This window comes from Nomia melanderi, chromosome 1 (genome assembly GCF_051020985.1).
Source record: "Nomia melanderi isolate GNS246 chromosome 1, iyNomMela1, whole genome shotgun sequence".
In the NCBI taxonomy this organism is placed as follows: Eukaryota; Metazoa; Arthropoda; class Insecta; order Hymenoptera; family Halictidae; genus Nomia; species Nomia melanderi.
In genome coordinates, this window is record NC_134999.1 from 27,418,536 (window position 1) to 27,444,011 (window position 25,476).

The 25,476-nt window shown below is 32.9% G+C and overlaps 1 protein-coding gene across 5 annotated transcripts; it reads left to right on the forward strand.

Annotated features, from left to right (window-relative positions):
• The first annotated feature begins 4,400 nt into the window (after positions 1-4,400).
• On the forward strand, positions 4,401-24,877 carry Mtp (microsomal triacylglycerol transfer protein). Of its 5 annotated transcripts, none has more exons than XM_031980228.2 (6): positions 4,401-4,770; positions 10,527-10,681; positions 13,826-13,849; positions 17,560-17,753; positions 19,856-20,509; positions 22,425-24,877. In XM_031980228.2, the coding sequence occupies exons 2-6, from the start codon at positions 10,615-10,617 to the stop codon at positions 24,174-24,176; spliced, it is 2,691 nt and encodes an 896-aa protein (XP_031836088.2). In that variant the 5' UTR covers positions 4,401-4,770; positions 10,527-10,614; the 3' UTR covers positions 24,177-24,877. The 5 variants fall into 5 exon arrangements, with proteins under 5 accessions (XP_031836088.2, XP_076221135.1, XP_031836089.2 ...); XM_031980229.2 differs by lacking the exon at positions 4,401-4,770 and adding an exon at positions 9,144-9,489; XM_076365020.1 differs by lacking the exon at positions 10,527-10,681 and having other exon boundaries at positions 4,729-4,770.
• Positions 24,878-25,476: the final 599 nt, after the last annotated feature.

Here is a 25,476-nt window from a genome sequence, read left to right on the forward strand (position 1 = left end):
TAAAAATTAACTATTACATGAAAACATTAATTTAGGCAGTTATTATAAAATTATTAACATCTAAAACCACTAATAGTATGCATACAATATTTCTCGTAGACACACGGCCATTGAATTAAAAATATATTAGAAAAGATTGTTAGAATTAATTATTAGAATAATTATTAAAACACATAAAAAAAACATCAACGAATATCTTACAGTAGTAAATATATCTATGTTATTTTATTAATGCTATCATTAACTTTATCTTTCTCTCTCCTACCTTGTTCTTTAATATTATTTGTGTCTGTTTATACAATCCAGTCCTTTCGGCTGTAGACAGAACCCTATGTCCTGGCAATGCTTAATCTGATTATACGCTTTGTCAAAGCTTTAACGCCCGGGAGAGTTGATACCTTCGCAATGCTGGCGAATTACGCGCGACGATCAATTGAATCCTAACCTCGTTCGGGTTGTCTCGAATTGAGTTTTCACGTAATCTAAGAATTCGAGATTGCCTGTTAGTCTATTCTTACTTAATGAAGTTCGTCGTATATTAATAATTTCTATCTTTTGATTATTTTACAATAATAAAATTTCAAAACTTAGAAATACTACAAACTTATATTTGTATTTTAAATGCTTTGAAATACCTGAATTTTAAGATTCATATATTTGCAGAAACATTGAATGAATAAAAATATTCTATCTCTAAAAAGTTTGTTATGACTAATTATGAATGGATCGTAATTAAACCAAAAATTATCATAAATAGTAATGGAGGCGTAACTGATCTCAATTAATAAATGTTATTCCAAGAAGAATTAAGATATTGCAGTATAATATCATAGAAAAATATATTCTGAACATGATAATACATTAAAAAAGAATTTTCATTAACCCCTTGCCTTGTAATTTCTTCTACGCACTTCATCCCTAATAATTCACGATAAAAAAGAAAGAACTCTATCTTAATTCTACATTGACATTTACTTCAAAATGAAACAATTGTCAATAAGAAAACAATATTTCTTCTAACCCTAAATAATCAAATAGTACCTACAATGTTTAATAATAAATATCAAACTTTATAATTTTCCTATGTCAAATCAATTGACAACTGAAAGGTGCCTCTGGAGTGCAAAGGTTTGAGACCAAGATTTAAACAAAGAAATTAAGCCGCATAAAAGAATTAATATAAAGAAATGACCAAACAAGAATCAGATTACTGATTTATTGCTGATCTCGAAGATGACATCAATGGTGACGCTAATTGTTCGATCAGGAACTGTATTGTTGTTTCCAATGGACAATACGTGAACTCATTGTTAACTGAAAATTTTACGTAGAAACTATCCCATATCACTAGTTATTATTCCATAATTAAATATAAAAGTGAAACAATGTAAATAAACTCCAACATACTTTATTAATGCATAACGAACTGAAATGTAACTTTCGACGTATCTTTGATATAACTTTGAATATTTTGCTTCTACAGTATTCTACATTACCCTACTATTCCTACCGCAACCAGTCAAATAATATGTTACAAAATAAAGATAAACAGGTTAAACAATAAATTTTTCTTAGTGAGAACAGAAACAAAAGGAACTACAGAAACTGAATCGAGCATCGATTAATCGGACAATATAAGAAATGGTACAATTAAGAAGTAGTACTTTTAGTATTAAAGAAGAGGAAGAAAATCGGCAGAACGAAATGAAACAATATCCCAACAACAAACCGAAGATGGGATAGAGGGGGTACGAACAACATCGGTAGCCGAGGTTGGTCTTCCGTGCGCGTTATTCGGGCGATGGAGCGACTAATAACGATAACGACGCCAGAAACGATAATCGAGTTAGGGGTTTCCGCGGTTTCCACCCGTTCTCCCAGGGCGCTGATTGCTGGAACGGCGGCGGTTTCGCCGTCGGGATGGCCGGTGCGCGCCGACGCCGAAACGCTGACGCCCACGCCGCGCGGCGCCGCGCCGGCCACCGACTCCCGGACACCGTGCAGCGTATGGACGCGGTACACCCGGCGCGGATGAAGGCGTAACGAGTACACAATGCGATGCAAATTGGGCCTCTCTCTCTGCCGGCTCCACGGACCAGTCAATCGGCCGGTTGCCTACGCCGGTGCATCGCGATGGTATTACTAACATCGCTATTCTATTATGACATTACGGTTCCCCGAGCAGCAGCAGCCTGGCTATTACAAGCCCAGTCTCTCCCTCCAGGCGTTCGATTCGGGATAACTCTATAGCGGTTAACTATATAGCCATCCAGAGACGCCAGAGACAATACCCCCCGATCGGAACGGGCCCCCAGGCCACTGGGTTCCAATTTATTTTCATACGTTTAACCCGTTGCCCTATGATTTCTTTCGAAACTATATGCTGCTCTGTGAGACTACTTTGGTAATTTGAGGAAAAGAAAAATACTGATGGTCGTTTTGTGTCTAAGTTTGATGTAGATGTAGTGTAATGATTGGATCGTGCGTTTGTTGAGAGAGGTAGCAATGTGGAACGAAAAGCAGACAAATTTGATGGAATTTTTATATACTTAAGATGTTGGCAAATTATGTCTTTGGCAACTGCGTGAACATTGAGATTACTTTGTTGATAATGATTTGGTGAGAAAGGAAAAGAAATGCTAGTGGTTGTTTTGTGTCTAAGTTTGATGGACAGTGTAATGAATAGATCAATCATTTGTTGAGAGTGGTAATAGTATAAAACTAAAAGAAGAAGAATTTAATTATATTTTCGTACATTTAACCCGCTCTTCTGTAATTTTTCTTGCAATTACGCGCTCGATGAGACTATTTAGTCGTTTATGAATTTTAGTGGGAAAAAAGTATTGACAGTTGTTAAGTGTTTAAGTTCAATTTACAATGTAATGACTGTATCAGTTATAATAATCATAAAATCAGAATGTTACTATTTAAGAAATCATATCAGAAAAAGAAGATACATGTAGACAAATAAATCAATCAGTCAATTTTAAATATCTTAAAAACCACATTTTCTTAAACTTTTTCAAAGATATACATCTAATGAAGCACTATATCGTAACAATTGTCAATTTCTACATTGCTAAGTAATAATTAATTAATTACCAATGATATTGAATTGCATACAACCTACAATATACGTATATTTTACGTAATTATTAATAACAGCATTAGTAATTAATGACGTTCAATTGTTGGTTAAAGTTCACAATATCGATATTATGCAAAGTATTTGTTTGTAACTACGTGGTGAATATTGACCATAATGATTAATAATAGTATATTTAATTAGGATTAAATTATTCCCTTGCATCGATAGTGTACAACAATTAATAAGAGAAGGAAATTCGATGCATGAAAAATTAAATACATATATTGAAAAGTATATGAAATATGTTACTCACGTGTAATTAAAATATGTTCATCGTAAATTATATTATTCAAAGTACCTTCTTGCATTAGTAATTAACTTAACAATCGTCACAAATTCTATTATAATGGCATATTTAATGAAATATCAAACTGCCCAGAAAAAGAGGAGGGATACGACATCTGCAGTGAAATTTTCAAACTACATACAGTTTTCTAGATGGCGGAATAGTTCAAATTCCTCGTGGAATTCGTCCTTTTATTCAATATTTAAATGTTTTTAGATACTTTTTAAAATAATTTAAAAAATCAGTAATCTCATTATTGCATATCAACAATTTTTTGAAAATTATTAATGCTTCTACATAGTATTAATACTTTAAAGCATGTCTTACTAATAAACGAATATTTTGTTACCCCCAACGAAACTTTTCTATGCCAAATTTGAAATTAAACTGTGAAAAACGTCACTTATCATTTAAGAATGTTTAATTACAAAGTATTATGAGAATATAATTAAAATGACAATTTATTATCAACTCGATTGTATATTGAATGTATTAATTACGAGACAATAATTACAATTGACTGATCGCGTTTTCGTTCGGTCGATAAAGTCACTATCAACACAAATTCCTTCGCCATCTTCACATTTCGTAACGAACCTTCCAAATAACAAACTCTGCCATTAGATAATTCAGTTTTCTATCTACGTATGATTATACGTTTAAAAAATCACAAACAAAAATACTTTCAAATTACCATAATACAATTCTTGACTGTAAAACCGTAAACTTTTAAATATAACAAATAATCAAACTTAGTAACGTAAAACCTAAATGTTAATAAAAAAATACATTTATTTGTTCAATGTAAGAACCGAGTAAGAATACAAGTGGTGCGCCTGCTTGATTAATTATTATTCAAGAATTGGTCTAGAAACGTCGCTTTCAGGCGCCTTTTTTAGGAAGACAGCCGAAATAATTTTCCATTTGAAGTTGTAATCGGTTGACAGTGGTTGGATGTAGCGCTGTCTTCCTTGCGAAAAATGAAGTGCGGAAAAAGAACGGTCAACAGTGAAATCAGTGAGGTCAGCAATAGGGCAAAGGTCGAATTAAATGATAAAGGGGCTTTCACGGTCGTTTCATTATAGAATTCACAATGCTCGATGAACTCCTTTGACATACTTTGTTTAGCCGGGCTGTGAGCAGTGCATTTCTTGCCTTCAGTGGACAACGTGCGTAGCGTGCTCGGTTTCAGTGACGTTTCAAATCTGCGACTCGAGTTCCTGTGAGATTCGAGTTTCCTTTCGATGCTTGGAATTTCTGTCTAGTCTACCAGCAATAAATTGCGCCGATAAAAGCTGGTTATCAAAGAAGAATGCGTTTCTCATTATAATTTCAGGTAAAAAGTCCATTTTAAATTTATATGTATATAAATGTGTAATATGCAACAGTTTTGAAAGTAATTTTTTGTGTCTACTTCAATTTGTTTGTTACCAATAAGGAATTTTTTAAATGTATAATATGGAATGTTTCAGAAATAAACAAAAAGAAAAGAAATGTTTTTTGCTTGAATAAGCATTTTATTTATATTATTACATTCTTTGCTAATATTTCGTGTTCTTAGCGGTAACAGCGAAAAATTATAAATAATATTAGAATGTTATAAAGTTATAAATATTAACAAAAAATGTTTCATTATTAATTATCATTTAAAACAAGAGTTTATTTATATCTAAATAACAATTTCGTAATACTTTTTATGTTATGTAGGGCTACTTTAACTATGGTATTTATTGAAATACATTACAATAAATTGAAACGTTTGCGCCTAATTAGTAGTTACCGTTTTTATTAATGTGACAGTTGATTGTAAAACAATCGTTTCTGATTTATATCTAACGGTTAGCGGTTCGAATGGAATAAATACCTATATTCGCGACATCATCCGTGCAAGGAATTAAAAAATAATTTAAATTTTCCATTAACTATTTAACGTTATTGAAACCAGTGATATTGCTTTGAATCTTCAACATTTTTATTAACATTATTGGTCTGATGCAAAAGTGTTGACGTTTTTAGTTTTTAAATTGAGTTTAGTAACTCAACTGTTCGTTGACTAAGCCGAAACTAAGTAGAAAGGAAAAAAGAATTGTCCTTTATGTACATTATGATTATGTACAATTTGTTTACTAACACGTATATCAAAATTCTTGCATCAGCCCAATACTTCAGGGAAAATGAAATACACATGGAATGCTTTTTTTATCATTTAATTAAAATTTTAAAATTAATTTGACAATTTTAATACAAAGTAACACTATATCATGAACTTATATGTAATAAATTAATATTTATAATATATTTATTAAATCGATAAAGCAATTATTAAGTTAACAGATCAATAACTGAATTAAATAAATCGACTTTTTCTTGGCTTGTTATAAAGAAGTTGTTATTAATTTTTTTCTATTTCTGTGGCTTATACAATACACAAATTTAAATTTATTAAGAAATACGATATGTATTCGTCGTATGAACACAAAGTGTATGCAAATTTTTTTTGAGTAGTAAATGTGTTTAACAATGAATTTCTTACATTTCTATTAGATAATCAATTTTCTTATGACATTATTGTTTTTTTATAATTGTAAAGCGGTTATTTCCTATAAGTTACAACAATTTTTTTCCATAAACTGTAACGAGTGAAAAGTTTACTAAGGGGCTGCATCATTTGCAAAATACACAGAGAACTGGTTTGCAAAGTGGGAAATTACGTAAACGCCATTTAAGTCAAATGTATGCATTCTTATTCCGTTTCAAATTGCACAAGGGAAGTCAAATATATTCTTATTATCAGCAATGGATAGTAAGATGGATAGAATTTATGATAACATACTATAACAGTGTGCAATTCCTTTTTCAATAAATTAAAATAAATATTTGTAACAATGCTATCGCTTTTTACGAAAACTGAATAAGGTTATTATCAAATTCAGTAACAAATTACTGTTTTTCTGCAATAAAAAAACAACACACACGTTTAAATACATATTCTTAATTATTCAATACTCCTTTATAAATCATTTTTCTATTGCTTAATATTATTTACTTATTTACAAAATTATAAAATATATTTTACGTACATAACTGCATATGTGTAATTATTAAATGTATTAACATTGAAAACATTCGCTAAAAAATTACATTTACATTTGTTTCAATCTTCGCAACGATCATTTCTGCCTTAAAGAAGATACATATAACCGGACATGTTTAAGGAGTATACATACAGTTGTCAATAATAAAAGCAGAATTTATATTTAAGAATTTTGCATTTATAAAATCAGTTTCAAAATGACGGAAAAATCGAATCTTCTTAGGTGAACGCACAAGTTTACCGTGTGCGTAAGTCTTGAGCTGCACAACACCGTGAAGAAATTCATGTGTTCATTGACTATAAAGCAATTAGTAGAACTTTAACTGATAGTTTCGTAAATTGCATGTAACTTATGTCGGTAAAGATGCAATGCAAATTTGCATCACTTGGCGATATTGTGTACAATTCCTGCTTGATAACCCTGCATACGTAATGGAAATATCAGTAAAGGTCAAAATGGTCGCGACGTTTACTGCATCCGTTCTAGATTACATAAAAGCGTTAATTTAATATACATATTTTAAAGAATTGCACCAAGAAACATATACGTGTGTGATCAGCTTAGGTTATTCTGCCGCTAGCGGTTCCTAGCGGTTGTTACCAAATTTTTTGTCAACCCTTTTTTCCCCAGAGTTGTCAAAGTCAGCTTCAGTTTTTTACAGATAAATACAATTTATTTACTCCCATCTTTTGGGGGATACTCAGACGAATTCAACAAGTACCATATCAAATATTTGTTTCTGAATCTAAAAAGTACGAAGAAAACTCTTAGTTGGCAAAGTTTTGCAGGATTTTTAAAGATTATTAAAGACGAATAGTAAGCCACACTGTTGTACGCTTTCTAGAGCTGTTGTTCATACTGCCTATAAACATTTCGTTTTGTACCTTAGGACACATTTAATGATGTCAAACTTGAACTGTTAGTGTTTCGCGATCTGCGTGTATTGAAGGTGACCTTGATAAATTAAATTCTAAATCACTATTAATAATATTAAGTATTATTAATTATTAACTAAATCACTATTAATAATATTAAGTATTATTAATTATTAACTAAATCACTATTAATAATATTAAGTATTATTAATTATTAACTAAATAACTAATAATACGGGTGATTAACTAATATTGATATCGATAATATTAATTACTACTAATTACTAATATTATTAATTGTAACACTAATGTTTAATTAATCCACGAACATTTCACAACAATTTTTCTTCTCGACAACTCCAAAAATGAAAGTTGGACCACTATTATTCTGAATCACTGATATATGTACAATGTATATAGAAGTTGATTAAATGGAATAATGTTGATGAGTTTTTATAAAATACGCATAAATGTAACGTAATTACTGATTGTACAAACTGTAATGTATAAATGCAAATTTATTGTATAATTATCAGAATCAAGGAAATGGTTTTATTGCAAATTATTAAATAAGTTTGTTTATTCATATATATGAAAATTAAGAAAACAGGTTTGTACGATAATTATTATATAAAATCCGAACGGAGGCGTTACATAAATATCCTATTTTACGATTATCTTAAGAAAACTCATTTATGTGTTAATTATAATGTACCTTATAAATCTTTCACATTTTTGTTGTTACGTTTATTTAAAATAAATCGCTGAAGTGAAACAACTTAAACATAAAGCGTTCTTCCTAGTAGACAAGAATTAAAATAATAATTTTATTAAATTAGTTTACAAAAAATAAGATATTCTTGTGTTTGAAAAATATATTACTTCAGTAAATTATAGTGAAAATGACACTTTTAAAATTTTAAAGAAATTATAAAACAATTGTTCCCATTCGTTGATAGGCTTTGTATTCAGGAATGTCTCTTTTGTTCGCTGTAGAACCCGAATGTTCTTACTGTTCAGTAAAATTTCTACTATATTGTAATTTACATTCGAAAATAGGAAGAATGATGAAGATTCGAATCCTTGTATTCTGTCTTATGAAGTTTTGCGCATAGCCAGTTTACAAATCTACGTTTACAATCCCGGACAACGAACCTGTTAACACATTGATTACGGTACTCGAGTCTATTGCGGTTTTGCGCTCAACGCCCACTTGTTCTCATTTTTGCTTCATTGTTATTCATATTTACATGAAACTTGTATTTGGTTTCTTGCAATCAAATATTTGCTCATAATCAGACAAACACATTTGCTAAACAATAAATTCTAAAATGTTTCTTGCCTTTTACGAAGTTGAGGCGTATAATATTGAAATACTTAAATCAATAAATCCTTGTTAACAAATTCTTTTTATTTTATATTTTTTATGATACATAATATTCTTGCTCATTTGTAGTTATACAATAACAACTAAAATAAAATACATAAAGGTGCAAGAGAAAAAATCGAAAAAACTGCATACTGAACCGCAATATTAATTTTATAAAATACAGATACAATAAAAACAATTATTATAATTTTATAAATTTGAAAGGTACTTACAAATTAATGTTACTAAACGAATATTTGAATGCAAATGTAGAGCATTAAAACTTTTCTCATCTCAATCTCAATTTAATTATATCGTAAAATTCTGCATTGTACATACTTTTTAATTATTTTTATTATTTAATTATTATAAGTTATAATACAATGTAGCTTTTATAATGTATAGTATAATTATAAATACAAAATTTGATATACCATGAAACTCATTTCTATGTGAAATGCTAAAAAACGTATTTACAAAAAAGAAACCTTTGGTATCATCACCAGAAATATATATTATCACCAAATAGCTATTCACGATTACCACAACAATATATGTACATGTAAATGCACAAAATTTCAAGATATATAATATTTACATTTTTGTAAAATGAAATAAGACCGATTGTCAATTTTGCTTGGTACGCACAACGTTTTACGACAGTTTTACTTAAACCTGGCTCAGTAGTGTACCTGTTAAAGAAACTCTACCGTTTGGTAAGTGCTGTTCAATTAACATAGTGTAAACTAAACATTTATTTCTCGATTTCTCGTCTTGCTTAGTAACCACCTACCTTTTCGCATTAAATACTTTCCAGTTACTTATGATTCATACGTACTTAAAAATCATTGCAAACATTTAATTTTAAGGAATATTTTGGAATTACGTAGCAGTAAATAATATTATTTAAAATTGCTACGTATTAAAACTGTATAACACAAGAGATTTCACCATTAGACCGTGGATTTTTATGCAAATCGACATTTTCAATAATAAAATTAGAATCATATAAAATTTCAAGAAAACAGTTTCCCCTAACAAATGTCATAAAACTCATTACACTTTATTTTACACATATTTTCCGCGTGCATTCCATGCAACTTTCGAATTTCCCATGATCGCATAAAAATCCGCAATCTACATCATCATCCACCTACGGCATACTAACACAAACCAAAAGCTTCCCACGTTACAAAAATCGAACCTAACATCCTCGCCCCGAGTAGATCCAATATTCCAATCCATATCAAAGAAGCTCTCCTATCCCGTAAGATCGATCTTCCGATAAAACCCTTTTACCACGATCGTGCCCCACTCCCGTCTCTAACAACCGGAGCAGTCACCAAACACCTCCCTTGACTCCACCGTAAAAAAAAAGAAGAACGAAAAGCTGGGTACATCCAGGAGTGTCACTTCACTAGCCCGGAGGGAGAGTTCGCGGATCTTTACCAGGAATACACGAAGAAGGACCACGAGGAAAAAGGCAGAACCAGACACCGTGGCGAGCTCGTCTCGTTTTAGAACGTAAGAGGTCGGCGAAGACCAACGTCCCCCCACTTGGCGCACGGTTTCCCCTCCAGTTTGAGGAACAGGTTCACGTGGTAGGGGGCCGAGTACATCGTCCTCTTCGGTGTTATCGTGAATGGTGGAACTGGGATGGGATATCGGGAACGGAGGGGAACAGGCATAGATGGGTGGCGGGGTTCCCGATAGCGCAGGCCTGCCCCGTCTAATTACTCGTATTTACCCGCAGAAGGAGAAGAGGCACGGAGCTACGTAAAACCACGAAGAGTCCAGGATAGTAGACACGAGGAAGGTCGTCCGAGAGGAACGAGCGAAAGATGGTCTGCCCGGAAAGGCCGGTCATGGCGCTCGCCATCTCCCTCGTCTACCTTCTGGCACTCTTCGGTGAGTTGACTCGTTAGGGCCCTCCGTTGGCCCGCCTGCTTTCCGTTCCTGGGCCCCGAGAACCCTGACTAGCCGCTGCTGGTCACTCGTCCCCGCTACCTTTCGGACTCGAGTTTTGAAACGAGGTGATTGTGTTTAGCGGCAGAAGGGGGAGGGGGTCCGGCTACGGGAGTTCGCTCGAATTAACCCACTTCCTGGCAGATTTTGCTTTCACGACTTTTCCTTTGGCAAAGCGATGTTTCAATGCAGCGATTTCCAAACTGAGCGGACTAGTGCAAAAGGGGGCACGAATAGTTATTATTCCGACAATTAGGTTTCTTTTATTTTTTGTGGTAATACATTTTTTACCGTTTATAAATGTGTTTATATTATTTTATGAGATGAGGGGGGAGGCACCAAGATTAGATTCTTTTTAACGGCAACGTAGGAATATAAAGTTTGGAAACCACTGTTTTAACGCTTAACCGGCTGATTGGATAAAAGTACCATTTGGAAAACTTACGTGAACGACCGGGTGGGTATTGATGCCTCTTTAGACTTTGTTATAGATTGAAGTCATTTTTGAGTTATTTAATCGTAACGATTATCGTTTTGTTTAGAAATTTATGTATTGGACAGTCGTAGCTATCGTGAAACGATGATAAATGTTGTCGAAAGGCGTTGATAGATACAATAGGTATAGTAGAATTCGTAGTTCATCTACTCTTCCTGGAGACTTAGAAAATATTGCTAGCCATCGACTAAAAATTCTTTCACTTAACTACCAGCCGATTAAGTGTTAACACGTCGATCATTTGATTGCCACTCATCAAATTAATCGTAAAATCATAACCATCTTTCTGACGAAACGAAGACGGAAAAGTCAAGGTTATTCGTAACGAAAAATTTTCTTAATCCTTTGCACTCCAGATGTTAATTGTTGCTACTTGAATTGACACAGCAAAACTATAAAGTTCAACACTTAATATTAAGCTATATGTAACGCATAAATATGAAAAATATTAAAATAAATACCTTTGTTCCTTAATTAAGGTGTGTTTTGTAAAATGTCGTCTATATTTCATCAGGAAATGTTTTTTGTGAAAAATTTTTGAGTGTAAAGGATTAAAACGAAGTCATCCTTAGGTTGGGAGGGGTGGGGGTAGCTACGGAAATTCGCTTGAATTAATCCATTTCCTGGCACGATTTTGTTGTTATATTTTTCTTTTGGCAAAGTAGTATTTTAATGTAAAGATATTAACGTTTTATGACATTTAAACAAAAATTAATAAAATATATACTTTCTAGTTATTGTTTATTTACTTGAATAAGCTCTAATTGCGGATGATGGTAGATGCAATGTAATATGTACAATATAATACTAAGATTACATTAATCTACTATATCCAATGTAATACTAAAATTACACTAATTTAGGGATTACACTGAATAGAAATCAGGAAAGGAAATGGGTTTATACAAAGGCGGTACACATGTGTCATCTGAAACCTCGAATGGGCAAATTTTTTATCTGAACAGGGTGAAGCAGAATTGAGGAAAATGTGATCTGATTATATATTATAATGATTTAAATGTAATGTGATAGAGCTCTGTTTATGTGAACTTATTGAAAGAGAATTATTCACATAAATTGCTTATATAAGAGTTTATTGATTTTCTTCACTATTTGTGACTTTTCGTGTAAATAATCGTAGTTCGCATCATAGCGACTTTAAGTATTATGAGTCTGGAAATGACTTGTAGGAGTACTTTAATAGTAAGATTAAACATATTTTTAATTACTTATAGTATAACATATAAAATGTATATAATTCGAATGACGCTCCACACTAATTCAAATAATAGGAAATCAGCTACAGTTTATTTAATCACATGCTTATGAAAATTTCATTTAGATAAATGAAGCTCTGCTACTACGGTATAGTTGATTACTACCTATTATTAAAAATCGTTAACTGATTAATAATTGCAGGTGGTAAAATCGAATCGAGTTATATTTTTATCATTAGTCTTAATATGTAATCGGATTATATTTTACCCAACTCTGATTTAGAAGATCTGATTTCGATATGTTATTGGATTATTCATTAAATTTTTTAACGAGACACAGTGAATGGAAGTCTTGTTCAATCCTCGTGTACTAATACAAGGGTTTACTTTATTTGGAAATGACTATTAATTTTTAATTATGAGTTTCATTAAGTCGATATCCATTTTAATTGAACTTGATTTGCAGGATGTTAAACCTTACATACTACTAAAAGCAATCTAACTTAAAGTGGATATGTAAATTTTCCTTAATTATTATTGGTCATAGAAATTTTTTATAAAACTTGATGTGATTATTATATACTTTGAGTCGTGATTATAAATTATTACATACCGTTAATTGCCTATAAATTTTAGTGTAGTTCCGGTGAAAGATAATCAGAGATTATCAAAGATAGATAATCAAAGATATCATAAATTAAACTATTACGTGAACAATACATGAGGGTTAATATTTGAATAACACACGAATATTAAGTGACTGTTGAATTTATTTGAGTAATGAACGACAAATAAAAACAGTGTTTTAGAATTTATATAGTTATCTGTAATTACATATGCAAACATAACAGTATGCAATTGGTTTCTTATCTTATTCTTGGAATTCAACATTTTTCATTTATGTTGATAATGGATTTGCCCAAGTACTATTTCATGCGTTTGATAAAGCTTTAAAATGATCGATTGTTCTCTTTTTACTGAATAAAAACACCGTATAATTTGGAATCAACTTTAAACGTAGTGGACTCAGGATATGAAGAAAAGAGGTTCGATTGGTAAAAGAAAAGGGATGCCTTAACATATCGCTGAAAATTAATTTTTATAAAACCATTTATTACGAAAAGAGGTATATGAATTTTCTTGTCATATTTTACAATATCTTAGTAACTATTTTTTATCTATCATTTCAAGTATTAGTATCAAATAACTCTTGCTTTAGTTTAAGCAACCCTTTTCTTTTCCTAATTTTATTTAAAAAACATTAATTGATTAGAATTTTAATTAACTAAATTAATGACACATTTAAACAAAAATTTTAATATCTTCAATAAGGATTGAAAATTATTTTGAATTATAATTTCACTTTTGTTACAGATTCCTACTGTCAAATGGCACCAGGTAAATCTTTCAGTTTTATGAAATTGTGGATAGGTAATTGTTTTCTTGCAAAACCTAGTCTGGTCTATAAAGAACAGACTGGAATGTTCCACACAATTCTGGATCTATAAAATGTGAATGAACCGAAGCCAGTTTGACGAGATAACTGATCCTAGACAACCTGCGGGAACTAGGTATTTATAATTAAATATCACTACATTCAGTGGTTGGTATTTACCTCCAGTAGAAAAAAGGGAACTACATTGCTTTTCATATTAATTAGGAAACGGTAGAGCAAGCAATTACTCACATATTAAATAAGATAATTATAGTTTTAAAAAATGTGAAATGGATTTCGTCATGGTACCATAGAAAATTATATCAAATTTACAAACCTAAATTATTCCATTGTATTCTGTTAGACTTGTAAATATAAAAATTAACGGATTTTTAACAACAACATTTTTATTAACTGTATATTATTCTTAAAAATCCATTTATTTTTACATTTAAACCAATTCTAACAAAGAAATTATTGACGTTTTATTTTATCCGTAGGTTGACGTTTATGTTCTTTGGATCATAAAAATATTTTGAAATTCCTGTTGCCACTGATTACAATTTTTTTTTAAGTATTCAAATGTTCTTTCACACGCCTTTATGTTCCACGTAATTAATAAAACCAAACAAATTTGTAAATTCAATAACAAAATATTAATACAGGTAGCCAGATATAGATTATAAAAATTCACATACTTCGAAATTAAAGATTACTAAAAATCACTAAAACAAATATGAAAATTGTCAGTAAATAATTCAGATTATAATTGTATATCAGCTGAATGAAATAAAACAACGTTCGTACGCAGTGAGACCATACAACTTATCCATTAATCAACGCCATAGCATACTTCCCGTTGTTAATGTGAAATGCATATTTTTCAGTTGAAAAATGCACTGGTATTTTGTACTTATCATCCGTCTAATTACAAGGGAGGAGGTACCGTTTCCGCATCTCCTTCGTGTAACAGGGACTTCATGAATTAACGGTGTCTGTCGTTGGATTGCCTGGGTGTGCGTAAACACGTGCGTACATACACGCAAAACGATGCCGACACGCATGCATCTCATAGTCGCTTTTAGAAGAGCTATCCAGACTGTAGTCTCTGTGTGCGAGTGTGTGTACACGGTCGTGTACAGTGTGCTCCAAAAATATGAGTCTCCAATCATTTGAAGTACATTTGAGAAGTTATGAAGAAATAATTGTATCAGTAATTTAATCAAATTTTACATTGGACCGAACCTAGGAAGCGCATATACAATGCGTTCCAGAAATACGTGTCTCGAATAATTTGAAATATTTTTGAGAAGTTATGAGGAAATAATCGTATCAGTACATTAAATCAAGTTTATATTAGTCTGCACCTGGAAAATTTATATGCAGTGTGCACCAAAAATACGAGTTTCAGATCATTTGAAGTACACTTGACAAGTTATGAAGAAATAATTGTACCAATATTTTCATCAAATTTTACATCGGACTAAACGTAAGATGCTTATATACAGTGTACTCCAAAAATACGAGTCTCAAATATTTTGATGTATATTTGAGAAATGATGAAGGAGTAAATTTGGATGAAATGAACAGAAATTTATTGTAAATGATTTACAGTAACTCAAATTGTTATTTTGGGTCTGAAATTCCCATAATCTAAACTTCTTAAAGCAGCAGAATTTCTATTTTACTTGTAATTCCTAATTTAATCAAACCTATGTCGAATATTTACATTTCTTATAATTTAATTCATGCTAAATTGCAAATTCATATTGTATTCAATATTTCTACTCTAAAATGGAACTGATTGTAGTACATATCCATTTTTTGTAACATATTCGGTACTTAAATTTTTATTTGATCTTAACTTAACTTTATTTAGAAATCTCAATTTTTAGCTAACTCTTTCCCTTTTCTCTTTCACTGTTATCTTTAAGTCACCCTGTACATGCAACCGTGTGAACGCATGATACATCACAAGCATACGCACGTATGTCTGCTGACATAAGCATTCAGTCTAGTCCGCAATTTCAACCTGGACTTTTATTTTATCCTTAGCAGGCATTCGTTTTCTTGCGCCAGTTTCACGATTTAGAAAGAAAAGTCAAGGTAAAGCGTGAACATGTGTTAATTTCGCAAAATAGAAAGCTGTTTTGCTCCGCTGGCTACAAGTAAATTTACAGTTTGGTCTTAATGTAAACAAGAAGAGTAAAGTCACCAGTTTAATCAAACACGGGACGTAACACCAAATAAATAGTTTTTTGTGTAATAATAAGATAAAAAGTTTTGAATTCGAAGCTGTACATACAGTTCCAAATATGGTCAATATTTACGCCAAAAAGATCGATATGAAATTACTTTATAAGTAAATAAATATAATAAATATAATAAAAAAAATAAAAAACCAATAAGCTATTATAGAAGTAATTTCAGTTAACGAAATTTATTTATTATAGATGTATCTAAATATATTCAGAATAAGTCATTCAAAGTATGAAAACTCCAATATATTCTTCTTAACAAGTAGATTTATGACAATTCAAATACTTTTATTATTATGGTTTGACATAAAAAAAGTAATGCTAATAGTAATTAAAAAAGAAAACCAACAACTATAAAAATTACAAACCAGAGAATATTATTTATAATAAATACTCATACTCAAGTTCACTTAAACAGCAATAACATTAAAAACACGTGAGCATCTACAATGTAAACACTTTTTTCGATAACCAAAAAAAAAAACAACAGAAATCTATAATCACAACACGCAGAGTGACACAAACCGACTAACAAATCAAAATCTCACTCTGTTCAAATAACAATTCCACTGCACTTATTCAAATCCACAATGCCACTCGCAATTAAACACAATCAAAACTGCAGAACTCACATTCGTAAGTCACAAAATCCCCAAAAAGACTTGACAAAACTGCGCACAATATGGTCTCCTCATCCACCAAAACCACCAAGCTAAACAGACCGTCCATCAATATCTACTTCCTCAAACCCCCCAAAAGACCCGCATCCCGCGAAACCACCGCAGTGAAACAATCCCCCGAATCCCCCAAGCTCAAAGAAATCCCCAAAAGATTCAATAATACAAAACCGCAGGCCAATCTCCGAGCACCGTACGACGGCAGCGCGAGCCACCAAGATAAAAGAAGATTTAACGCCCAATCGCTGATCAAGCCTCGTATCCCGTGTCGCCCCGTAATCGTTCGCCGAGAGAACACAAACGCCGGATCCCCCCGTGACCGTCGACGTCACTCACGCACACCTAGTAACCCGTTGGTTGTATCCTGTGCCCGTCCGATCGGTTTAGACCCGGGATTCCACGGTAACAATGTTTGTCAGTCGGACGCGTGACTCTCGCCGGGTCGCATACCGAAATCGTCGTTGATCGCGCGCCGCCCATTCCGCCGACCCCGGTTGCGTGGAAGAGTATCGACCGAGTATCGCAACGATTCTCGCAGCCGTATTATCTCTTGCTCCGCATGCAACGATAGAAAATAAAAGATTAGAATCGCGAATTCCAGCTGGCCGAAGGATTCAAATCGGTCTAGCTAGAACAGCTGACCCGGGATTTAGAGTTGCGACAAGCTGAGAGGTCTTCCGGTCCGATTCACCGTTGCTTCTCTCACCATGCACTGGAAACTGCTCGTTGTTGTTGTAGCGGTGGCCAGCGCCGCCAGAGCCTGGGACGTGGGAAGCGGCCTCAAGTACAAACTCATGACGACCTTGCTCTTCAGCGAGGCTGCCCCCTCGAAATCCAGCGGGGACGTTGGCTTGAGGCTCACCGGCGAGCTGGACGTAACCGCCGTTTGGCAGGAACCCACCGATCACGATACCTTTCTGCTGAGGATAGAGGTACGGGAATACTTTTTGTTGGCTATGGGTTTTTTGTGTTTTTTTTGCTTAGAACTGAGTCATTGTTGTAGCTAAGAGTTGTATGGTTGTAAACGGAGCAAGTTTTCGTGGAATCTGTTAGCGTTAGGTGTTATTAGAATTGTTGGAGATCGGCGTTTGTATGTGATTATTGGATAAGCGGATTGTTGTCTGTTGGGTGTCTGATTTGAATGAGAATTTGAATGAAAACTATTTGTTTGGTGAAAATTGATTTTGGTAGATGTTTGACCTTAGGATTTATTTTTTAACTGTAACCAATATAAGTACTTTATTATTAATAATTTATTAGGTAAAAAGTTTTGATGCTTGTTCTATATTTATATTTATTCTCAAGGTTAACGATAGATAATAGAAAAGTAATATTTAGGCTATATTTAAAGAAACTAAATATCATTTAGATTTGTCAAATTCAGTTTAAAATTTTCATAATGAGTCTTAAGGACACGATATTATAGGTCAAGGGGTTAAGTGGTTCTTCTGCACTTGTTTAAATAATTTATTTAAATTTATTTGAATAATTTATGTTTTATATTAATAATTCTAGTAATTGAGCTGTAATTGTTCAAATAATTTATCTTAATTTATTTAATTCAATTTCGCAATCACATTTTTGCAGATAAATAATTTTGTTTAATTTGGGGATAATATTTTGCTCTCATAACGTGTAACTTTGTTTCCATAAATAATCTACTTATCGAAAGAGGTGATAAATGTTACGAATATATGTACGCCTTGCATGAAACTGATAACCTTTTCCGTAAATCGTTCCTTTCAAGCGCGTCATGTCGTTGAGTTGATAGTAAAATGATGTATTCTCAATAGAATACTTATAATGGAAAATTCTCTTTTTGAATTTCATATCAAATATCTTGTTATGGTATGATGGAGTAATACATTGCATGTCTCATTGAAAATAATACATTACATCTCACGTATTTTATTTAAAGTAAATAAAATAATTTAATATATATATATTTTAGATAACTGCATTCGAATATTTAATTACTGTTTTTGATACGCTACTGTAATAAATCAAAATAAAAAAAGAAAAAAAAGACAAAATACTTTCACTGAAATACAATCTTAAATTTAATTAATGATGAAACAAATTATATTTTAATCCATAATTTAAACTTCACGAAATTGTAATGCAATGGAAAATATAAAATAAGCAGTAAGTATATACCTGAGTTTTAGTATAAATTTTAAAAGTAAAAGAATATTTCTTCAAATTTAAATTTAAACATTTTGAATTTTCTGTTGTATATTTCATAATCTCAATCACGTTCAAGACAAAATAAATAGTTAAGCTAACAGCAAAAGTTACGATTCAAACAGAAACATTTTAAAATCATCTCTACTGAACTCTAAATATTAATAAGTGCAATAAGAATATTATCAATAACCACTTAAATAAATCAAAACAAATATCAATTCCTTACCGTATAACATCATGTAAGATTCGTGGTGATGATTTCAAACAGAAATGACAAACGTAAATATTACTTGATTCCTCCGAATTCAAATGAAATATTATTCTTCGTTATCAATTATTATATTTCAGAGTAAATATATATGAGAATAAGTAGAAACAAGTAAGCACAGAATTTTATTATTTGTTGCTATAAACGAAAATATTTAACATTAATCGGTAATATTCAGGCTTCCATACTCAACGGTTAAGTTCACGACCATACTTAACCCTTTGCACTCGAGAGCTCGGGGGCAGAACCATTTAAAATTTGTAATTACAAATTGTAAAATTTTGTCATTAAATATATTATAACATTTACATCTATGATTGACAAAAAACAGCAAAATATATCTAAGACTTTCCTTTTCATGCGCTTATCATTTATTTATACGTTAATTTGCTTTTTCTATTAAAATTACTTCGAGTTGCTGGTAATGTCAATGAGAAAAAGCTTCGAGTGCATAGGGGTTGAGGGTTAAATAAATTATTAATAACAAAATGTTTGTATTGATCACAGTTGAGAAAGAAATCATAAGGCGAGGGGTTAAATCACAATAAGAGCAATAATTCAATTAACATTTTTCCGCAGCTTCACTCGCCACAACTATGGATTAAGTCTCGCAGAGCCCCAGAACCGGAAGGCTTCATCGAACATTCTTCCAAAGTGGACGCTGCCGGCAAGAAGCCATTATTCCTGCTATGGCGACATGGCGAAATCAAAGAGATCTACATGCACCCATCGGAGACTGTTTCTTCAGCGAATTTGAAGCGTGGCCTGGCCAGTTTATTCCAATACAAAGTGTTCGATGGCGACGTTCAAGAACGAGACGCTTCCGGTCTGTGCAACGTGACCTATCACTCTCTAGGCCCGAAGACAGTAGCGAAAGAAAAAACTTTCTGCGAGCAAAGTACTCTGCCGTTAAAGAGTCGCCATCCGAATCCACTTTTCGACGTGAAGGTCGTTAGCAATCGTCATTCCACTTACGATCTTACGCAATACCTCCTGCCAAACAAGGTCCACGTCGAGGAAAGACATAAAATGGTGCTGACCGCCAGACCGGAAGCCGGGACTACTGTTATATCGGATGGGATCCTTGAACTGGTCCCTGGGACCTTGACTGCGAAAAGTGTTCAAGCTGACACCGCGATGGAAGCCATCTCTTGGTTGCAGTCTGGATTTAAAAAGACCAGTATCGAGCTCCAATTGGAACCAGCCACGTGTCCCACCGGCGGATGTCAAACGGTTAGTTTAGAACGGGTCTTAGGTGATCTAATGAAATGTTGGTTGGATGGAATAACTGAGAGGTAGTATTAGGAATTCAGAATGATTGGTTTAATTTGTTGTAATTAAGGAATAGATTCTGAGCATAATATTATAATAATTGAAAAGGCGTTTTAACCCTTTAACTACGGCTGTCGTCAATACACGATGGTACGAAATTTTCATGAGATACGGCTGTCGTGTATAATAAGCGATTTGATGAATTATGCCGGGAACGAGAGTCGCTTATTCACTTTTATTTATTTTATCGAGATTGTGTCGATAAAACAAACGCGTAGAATGTTTATGTTCATGTATTATGTACATAAATTATCACATATAGATAAGAAATGAATATATCAGCATTTGTACAACTTTCCTTTTTTTTTGCATTTAGATAGACACATTTGTGAACATACACCAGTAGCTAAATGGTTAATAGAATATTTGTAACGAAGATTGTCAGTAATATTTGTAGTGATTAAGAAATAATTTATTCATTTTGAATATTTGATTGTTAAATTAAGAAAATTTATTTAAGTTAGTAAATATTAAATATCTTTGTGTGTCTTTAAAGTTGTAGACGTAAAATATTTAAAAAAGATCTTTTTTGAAGATATCTCATTGTGAAGATAAGTATAAAAGAAGAAATGAAATGAATATATTTTATTCCATGTTAGGAATTTTTCAAATCACTTCAATTTTTTACATAATTTTGACGATAATTTCGGAATGCTTAATTTTTTATTTCAATTGTGTGAGAGTTTCACGGTGAACATTTTTAAATTTCGAATTAGAGTGTTATGAATTTCTTTTCTCTTTGGTGCATGTTCAATGAATAATTGTCATAGAAATTTTATATAAGATACCAAATATTAATGAAAAAGACTATTTTTAGTTAACGTGAGCATTTATCATGTATACGTGTATTACTCACGTGTCATAAATAAACAGATTAGAGGTAACGTATGACAAAGTTACCAATTCAAAGAAGAATAATTATAGATTTCCCGGCATATCTAGGTTTCATATGTTATTGGTTCTGGCGACGGGACAATCTTTAGATCAATATACAATATATACATTGCGTTGAAATATCTATGAAGGACATCAATAAAATGCCTCCAAGTTGATAAACTGCAGTTGAAAATATGCACTAATATAAGTTTTATGAATAACTAACAGAATCTTATTTTTATTTGAAGCATATTTTATTAGAACTTATTATACTATTATCTTAAAAATGTTTTTCCTGAAAATGTAAAATATCTTTTAATGAATTCGACTCGAAAAACTGTAAAGTTTATAAGCAAAATTATTCTACTGTTCAGTAAAAATATTATATAAGACTGCTATTATGTTGACTTTTTAGAATTCAAAGATATATCTTTGTTTGAATGAATAGAACCACACAAAGAGTTTTTCAATGAAACAATATAACTTCGCCATTATATTCCATCAATACAGACTAGAATAACTTGTTATATAAACATACATGTGGAAATTCTTTGTTATCAAGGTATTCAAAAACTATTAAACATAATAATACTAGAACGATAGCAAACTTATCTTTCAAACAACAAACATACACGCATTTACCAAGTAAATTTTATTTCGAAAAAAGGAAACAGTATAGATTTACAATCAAATTTAATATGTAAATAATACGATTAAAAAGCAATTAATCCATTCATTTGCCGACACGATCAGCTCCTTAGAACGAAAAGTAGAAAAATTTTGATGAATTTGCACACTTTGCATCATTTTGATACTGAAGTTTGAAAGCATTTCAAAAATAGAATTAATCTCTTCGATTTGCGAATGATTGAATTGTCCAATATGATAAATTCTATTATTTAATTGCACGATTAAATCAAACAAATAATTTTCCTTTCAGCTTGAACAATTGCTCGAAGGAAACCGTAGCGCCCTAGAGGCTGCCTCGCTGGGTACCGGGAAGTCCGCTTCAGCCTTCCTGAAGCTGTTACCTCTAGTCAAATCTGCATCCGCGGAAGAACTGTTGAAAATCTTGAAAAGTCCGCGTTACCTTCAGCTGAAACCGCAACTGCTGGATATTATTGGCTCCTCGTCTACAATGGCAGGTTACCAAGCAGCCATGAAGGCCTTGAGACAGGACGACGTGGGCGACGACACTGAAAGATACCTGTGGGGCCTGTCACTCTCGCCAACGCCCAACGCAGACGTCATGAAGGACATTCTGAAGCGATCCGAAGAAACTATTCAAAACGAAAAAGTCTCTGAAACCTTAGCTCTAACTGCAGCAGCAATGGCTCGCCATTTGGGATCTCCAGCCGCAGTCGAGAAAGCTAGAACCAGCTTAGAATTGGGTCTAGATAGCTGCACAGGCGAAGAATGCAAACTAAAGTTCCTAAGAGCTCTCAGAAATCTGAGGAGCACAGCTTCCATTCCAACTTTATTAAAATTCGCCATCAGCAAGGATAAAGCCATCAGTATAGCAGCTTGGAAGGCTCTGGCAGTTATGCCCAAAGATTCTATAACAGATGAAGTGAAGGTGGTTGCTAAAAGGGTCTTCTACCAGATTGGTGGACCTAAAAGAGACAGCAGCGTTAGGACCGCAGCATTGGACATAGTTCTTGAGAACAATCCTTCGAAAGAGGACATTAGGGGACTGGTAATGTACCTAGCTAGCTCTGATTCAGCGTACGAGATCCGTAAATACTTGAGCCAGCGTTTAGAGCAGCTTTCTGCATTAAATCCTAAATTGGCAAAAGATTACAGTGACATACTAAGTGAAAGTGGAACGAAAGTGGTAAACTACGATGTTTTTGCTCATCGTGGACTGAGTACAGCTTTCACAAGAAGCTTTTTAAATTCACCAGACAGCAATGGGTCCTTAGTAACTGTTCAAGAAATCAACTCAGGGATATTAAAACGAGGAATCGTGGACGTAGTCTTAGAATCAGAGAATCACAAAGAGGCTCTATTCTCTTTGGGACTGTTTGCCGGTGGTTTAGGAGGAATTGTGTCCTCCAACGACGAACAAGAATTGCAAGAGGATGAACATGCTACTGCTGGAATGGAGATAGACTTTCTAGGAGTTGGTATCAGGCCGTTTATCTTTTTCTCTGGTAAAGGAGAGCTAATGGGTCACTTCTGGTCCGGCACAGCTTCCGAAAGGACTCCAGCATTCCAGGTGTTGTCTTCCGTTCACAGCTACAACGAGTACATTCCATTGACATCTGGCATGGTAGCAGAGATGGATGTTCAAGGAGCAGTGAGCTTTGACCTGGCAGGACAAATCCAAGTCAGCTTATGGTCCAGGACATCTCAGTCGTTAGTGGATCTGACAGCTGGCATTGTGATCCAAGGTGGCAGCAAAGTACGCTCAGACTTTGTCCAGAGCACTGCTGAATTCTCCATGACGATGGAGCCCAAACTGGAGTTGGCTACTGACGTAGACTTTTCTGGACCAGGTTCTTTATGCATGAGGCTCAGTCAGCCAGACAACGTGGTCAAGCATCAAATTTACAAAATCGAACGAATAGCTGGTAGCAGGCATAAACTGAGGAAAACCAGGAGGTTGAAACTGCACAACCCGGGCAGGTCTTATTTCTTGAACAACAAGAACAACGAGATGTGCTCGAAGATCATAGGTGATGCTGCATGATCGTTGTTTATAGGGGACTTGATAGGATATTACGAAGACAATTTTATCTGAATTATTTTGATAGAGATATGATTATATTTTACGGGATACGTTGTTTCTCCGCCATCCGTCAGTAATGTGCGACGTGTTGAAAAGTGGTGTCACGTGCGAACGGACGTGTGTTCTTTGCATAGGAGTTTAATGTATTTTTAAACTGTGCGCGCGCGGTTCACTGTGCTGTGAGAGACAGTGTTTCATTGATAAAAATCACTCGAAGTCATTCCGATACCAGCGATGGATCGTTTTCATTCGACTACATTTCCAACGATTTTTATGTATATTTTTTATAATGACATTTTCTACTCGACATGCTTTGAGAAATGTGTAACCTTATGGTAAAAATACTTTGTATTTGAGATCTTGAAAGTTTTACCGTATCTTTAAGCGTCGAAGTGTTTATGGAGGTTTGTTACAATGTTTCGAGTATCAGAATGATGGTTTTTTAAATAGAAGTTTAAATAAGAGTCCAGATAACGTTTCAGAGATTCATTGACTAGGGACCAATTTCTACATGATGTTGAAAATGTACAGATATATTTCGTTCACGTATTATATGCATACTCAGAATTAAACAAGAGAGTTTCGATTTGATAATTTTGTAATAAAACGATGGTTGTTTTTAAAACGATGCGAACTGGATGGTAAATATACTATGCAAATTATGGGACTTCTTTTATCACACCTTTTTCTCCAGTTTTTTGTTGTAATTTTCTCGGTTTCTATACGCAATACGAAGAAAAAGATTATTTAAAACGATCAGTAATAAATATTCCATTTTGTTTTAATCGTATGTATTAATTTAAAAATTAAATTATCACTTTTAAATATTATTTTCATTTTCGTGTAAGATTTTATACTGTAAAATTCTTAGTACTATGTATTTGAACAATCATGAGCATTAGAGTAGATATTGCTACATGTAACCATTTATTGATACTTCACATTAAGAAGTTATAAATCTTGGTAGATTATTACGTTGACTTTTAAAAATAATATATAAAACACGGTAAAAAAGTACCATATACCTATTTTCATCATCTGATATAACAAAAAACGGTCACATTCTGCATGGTTTCTTTTTTTTAACACACTTGTTAACACAATTCATCTAACCAACCAAGAATAAAATTCTTGTAACTGTCATACACCAGAACTTAACACTTAAAACTTTTAAAAAACACGATAACCGTGAAAATAGCCTAAACTAATCCAATCATTCATCCCTTATTCTGTCGACTGTCTCAATCCTCTTACGGTCCAT

What these genes read in the sequence shown, in the direction of transcription:
- Mtp (XM_031980228.2), top strand. Translation starts at nt 10,615, where the DNA reads ATGGTCTGCCCGGAAAGGCCGGTCATGGCGCTCGCCATCTCCCTCGTC. An exon ending in CTACTGTCAAATGGCACCAG is followed by an intron (nt 13,850 to 17,559) that starts GTAAATCTTTCA and finishes TTGTTGTTGTAG; the next exon opens with CGGTGGCCAGCGCCGCCAGA. An exon ending in CCTTTCTGCTGAGGATAGAG is followed by an intron (nt 17,754 to 19,855) that starts GTACGGGAATAC and finishes ATTTTTCCGCAG; the next exon opens with CTTCACTCGCCACAACTATG.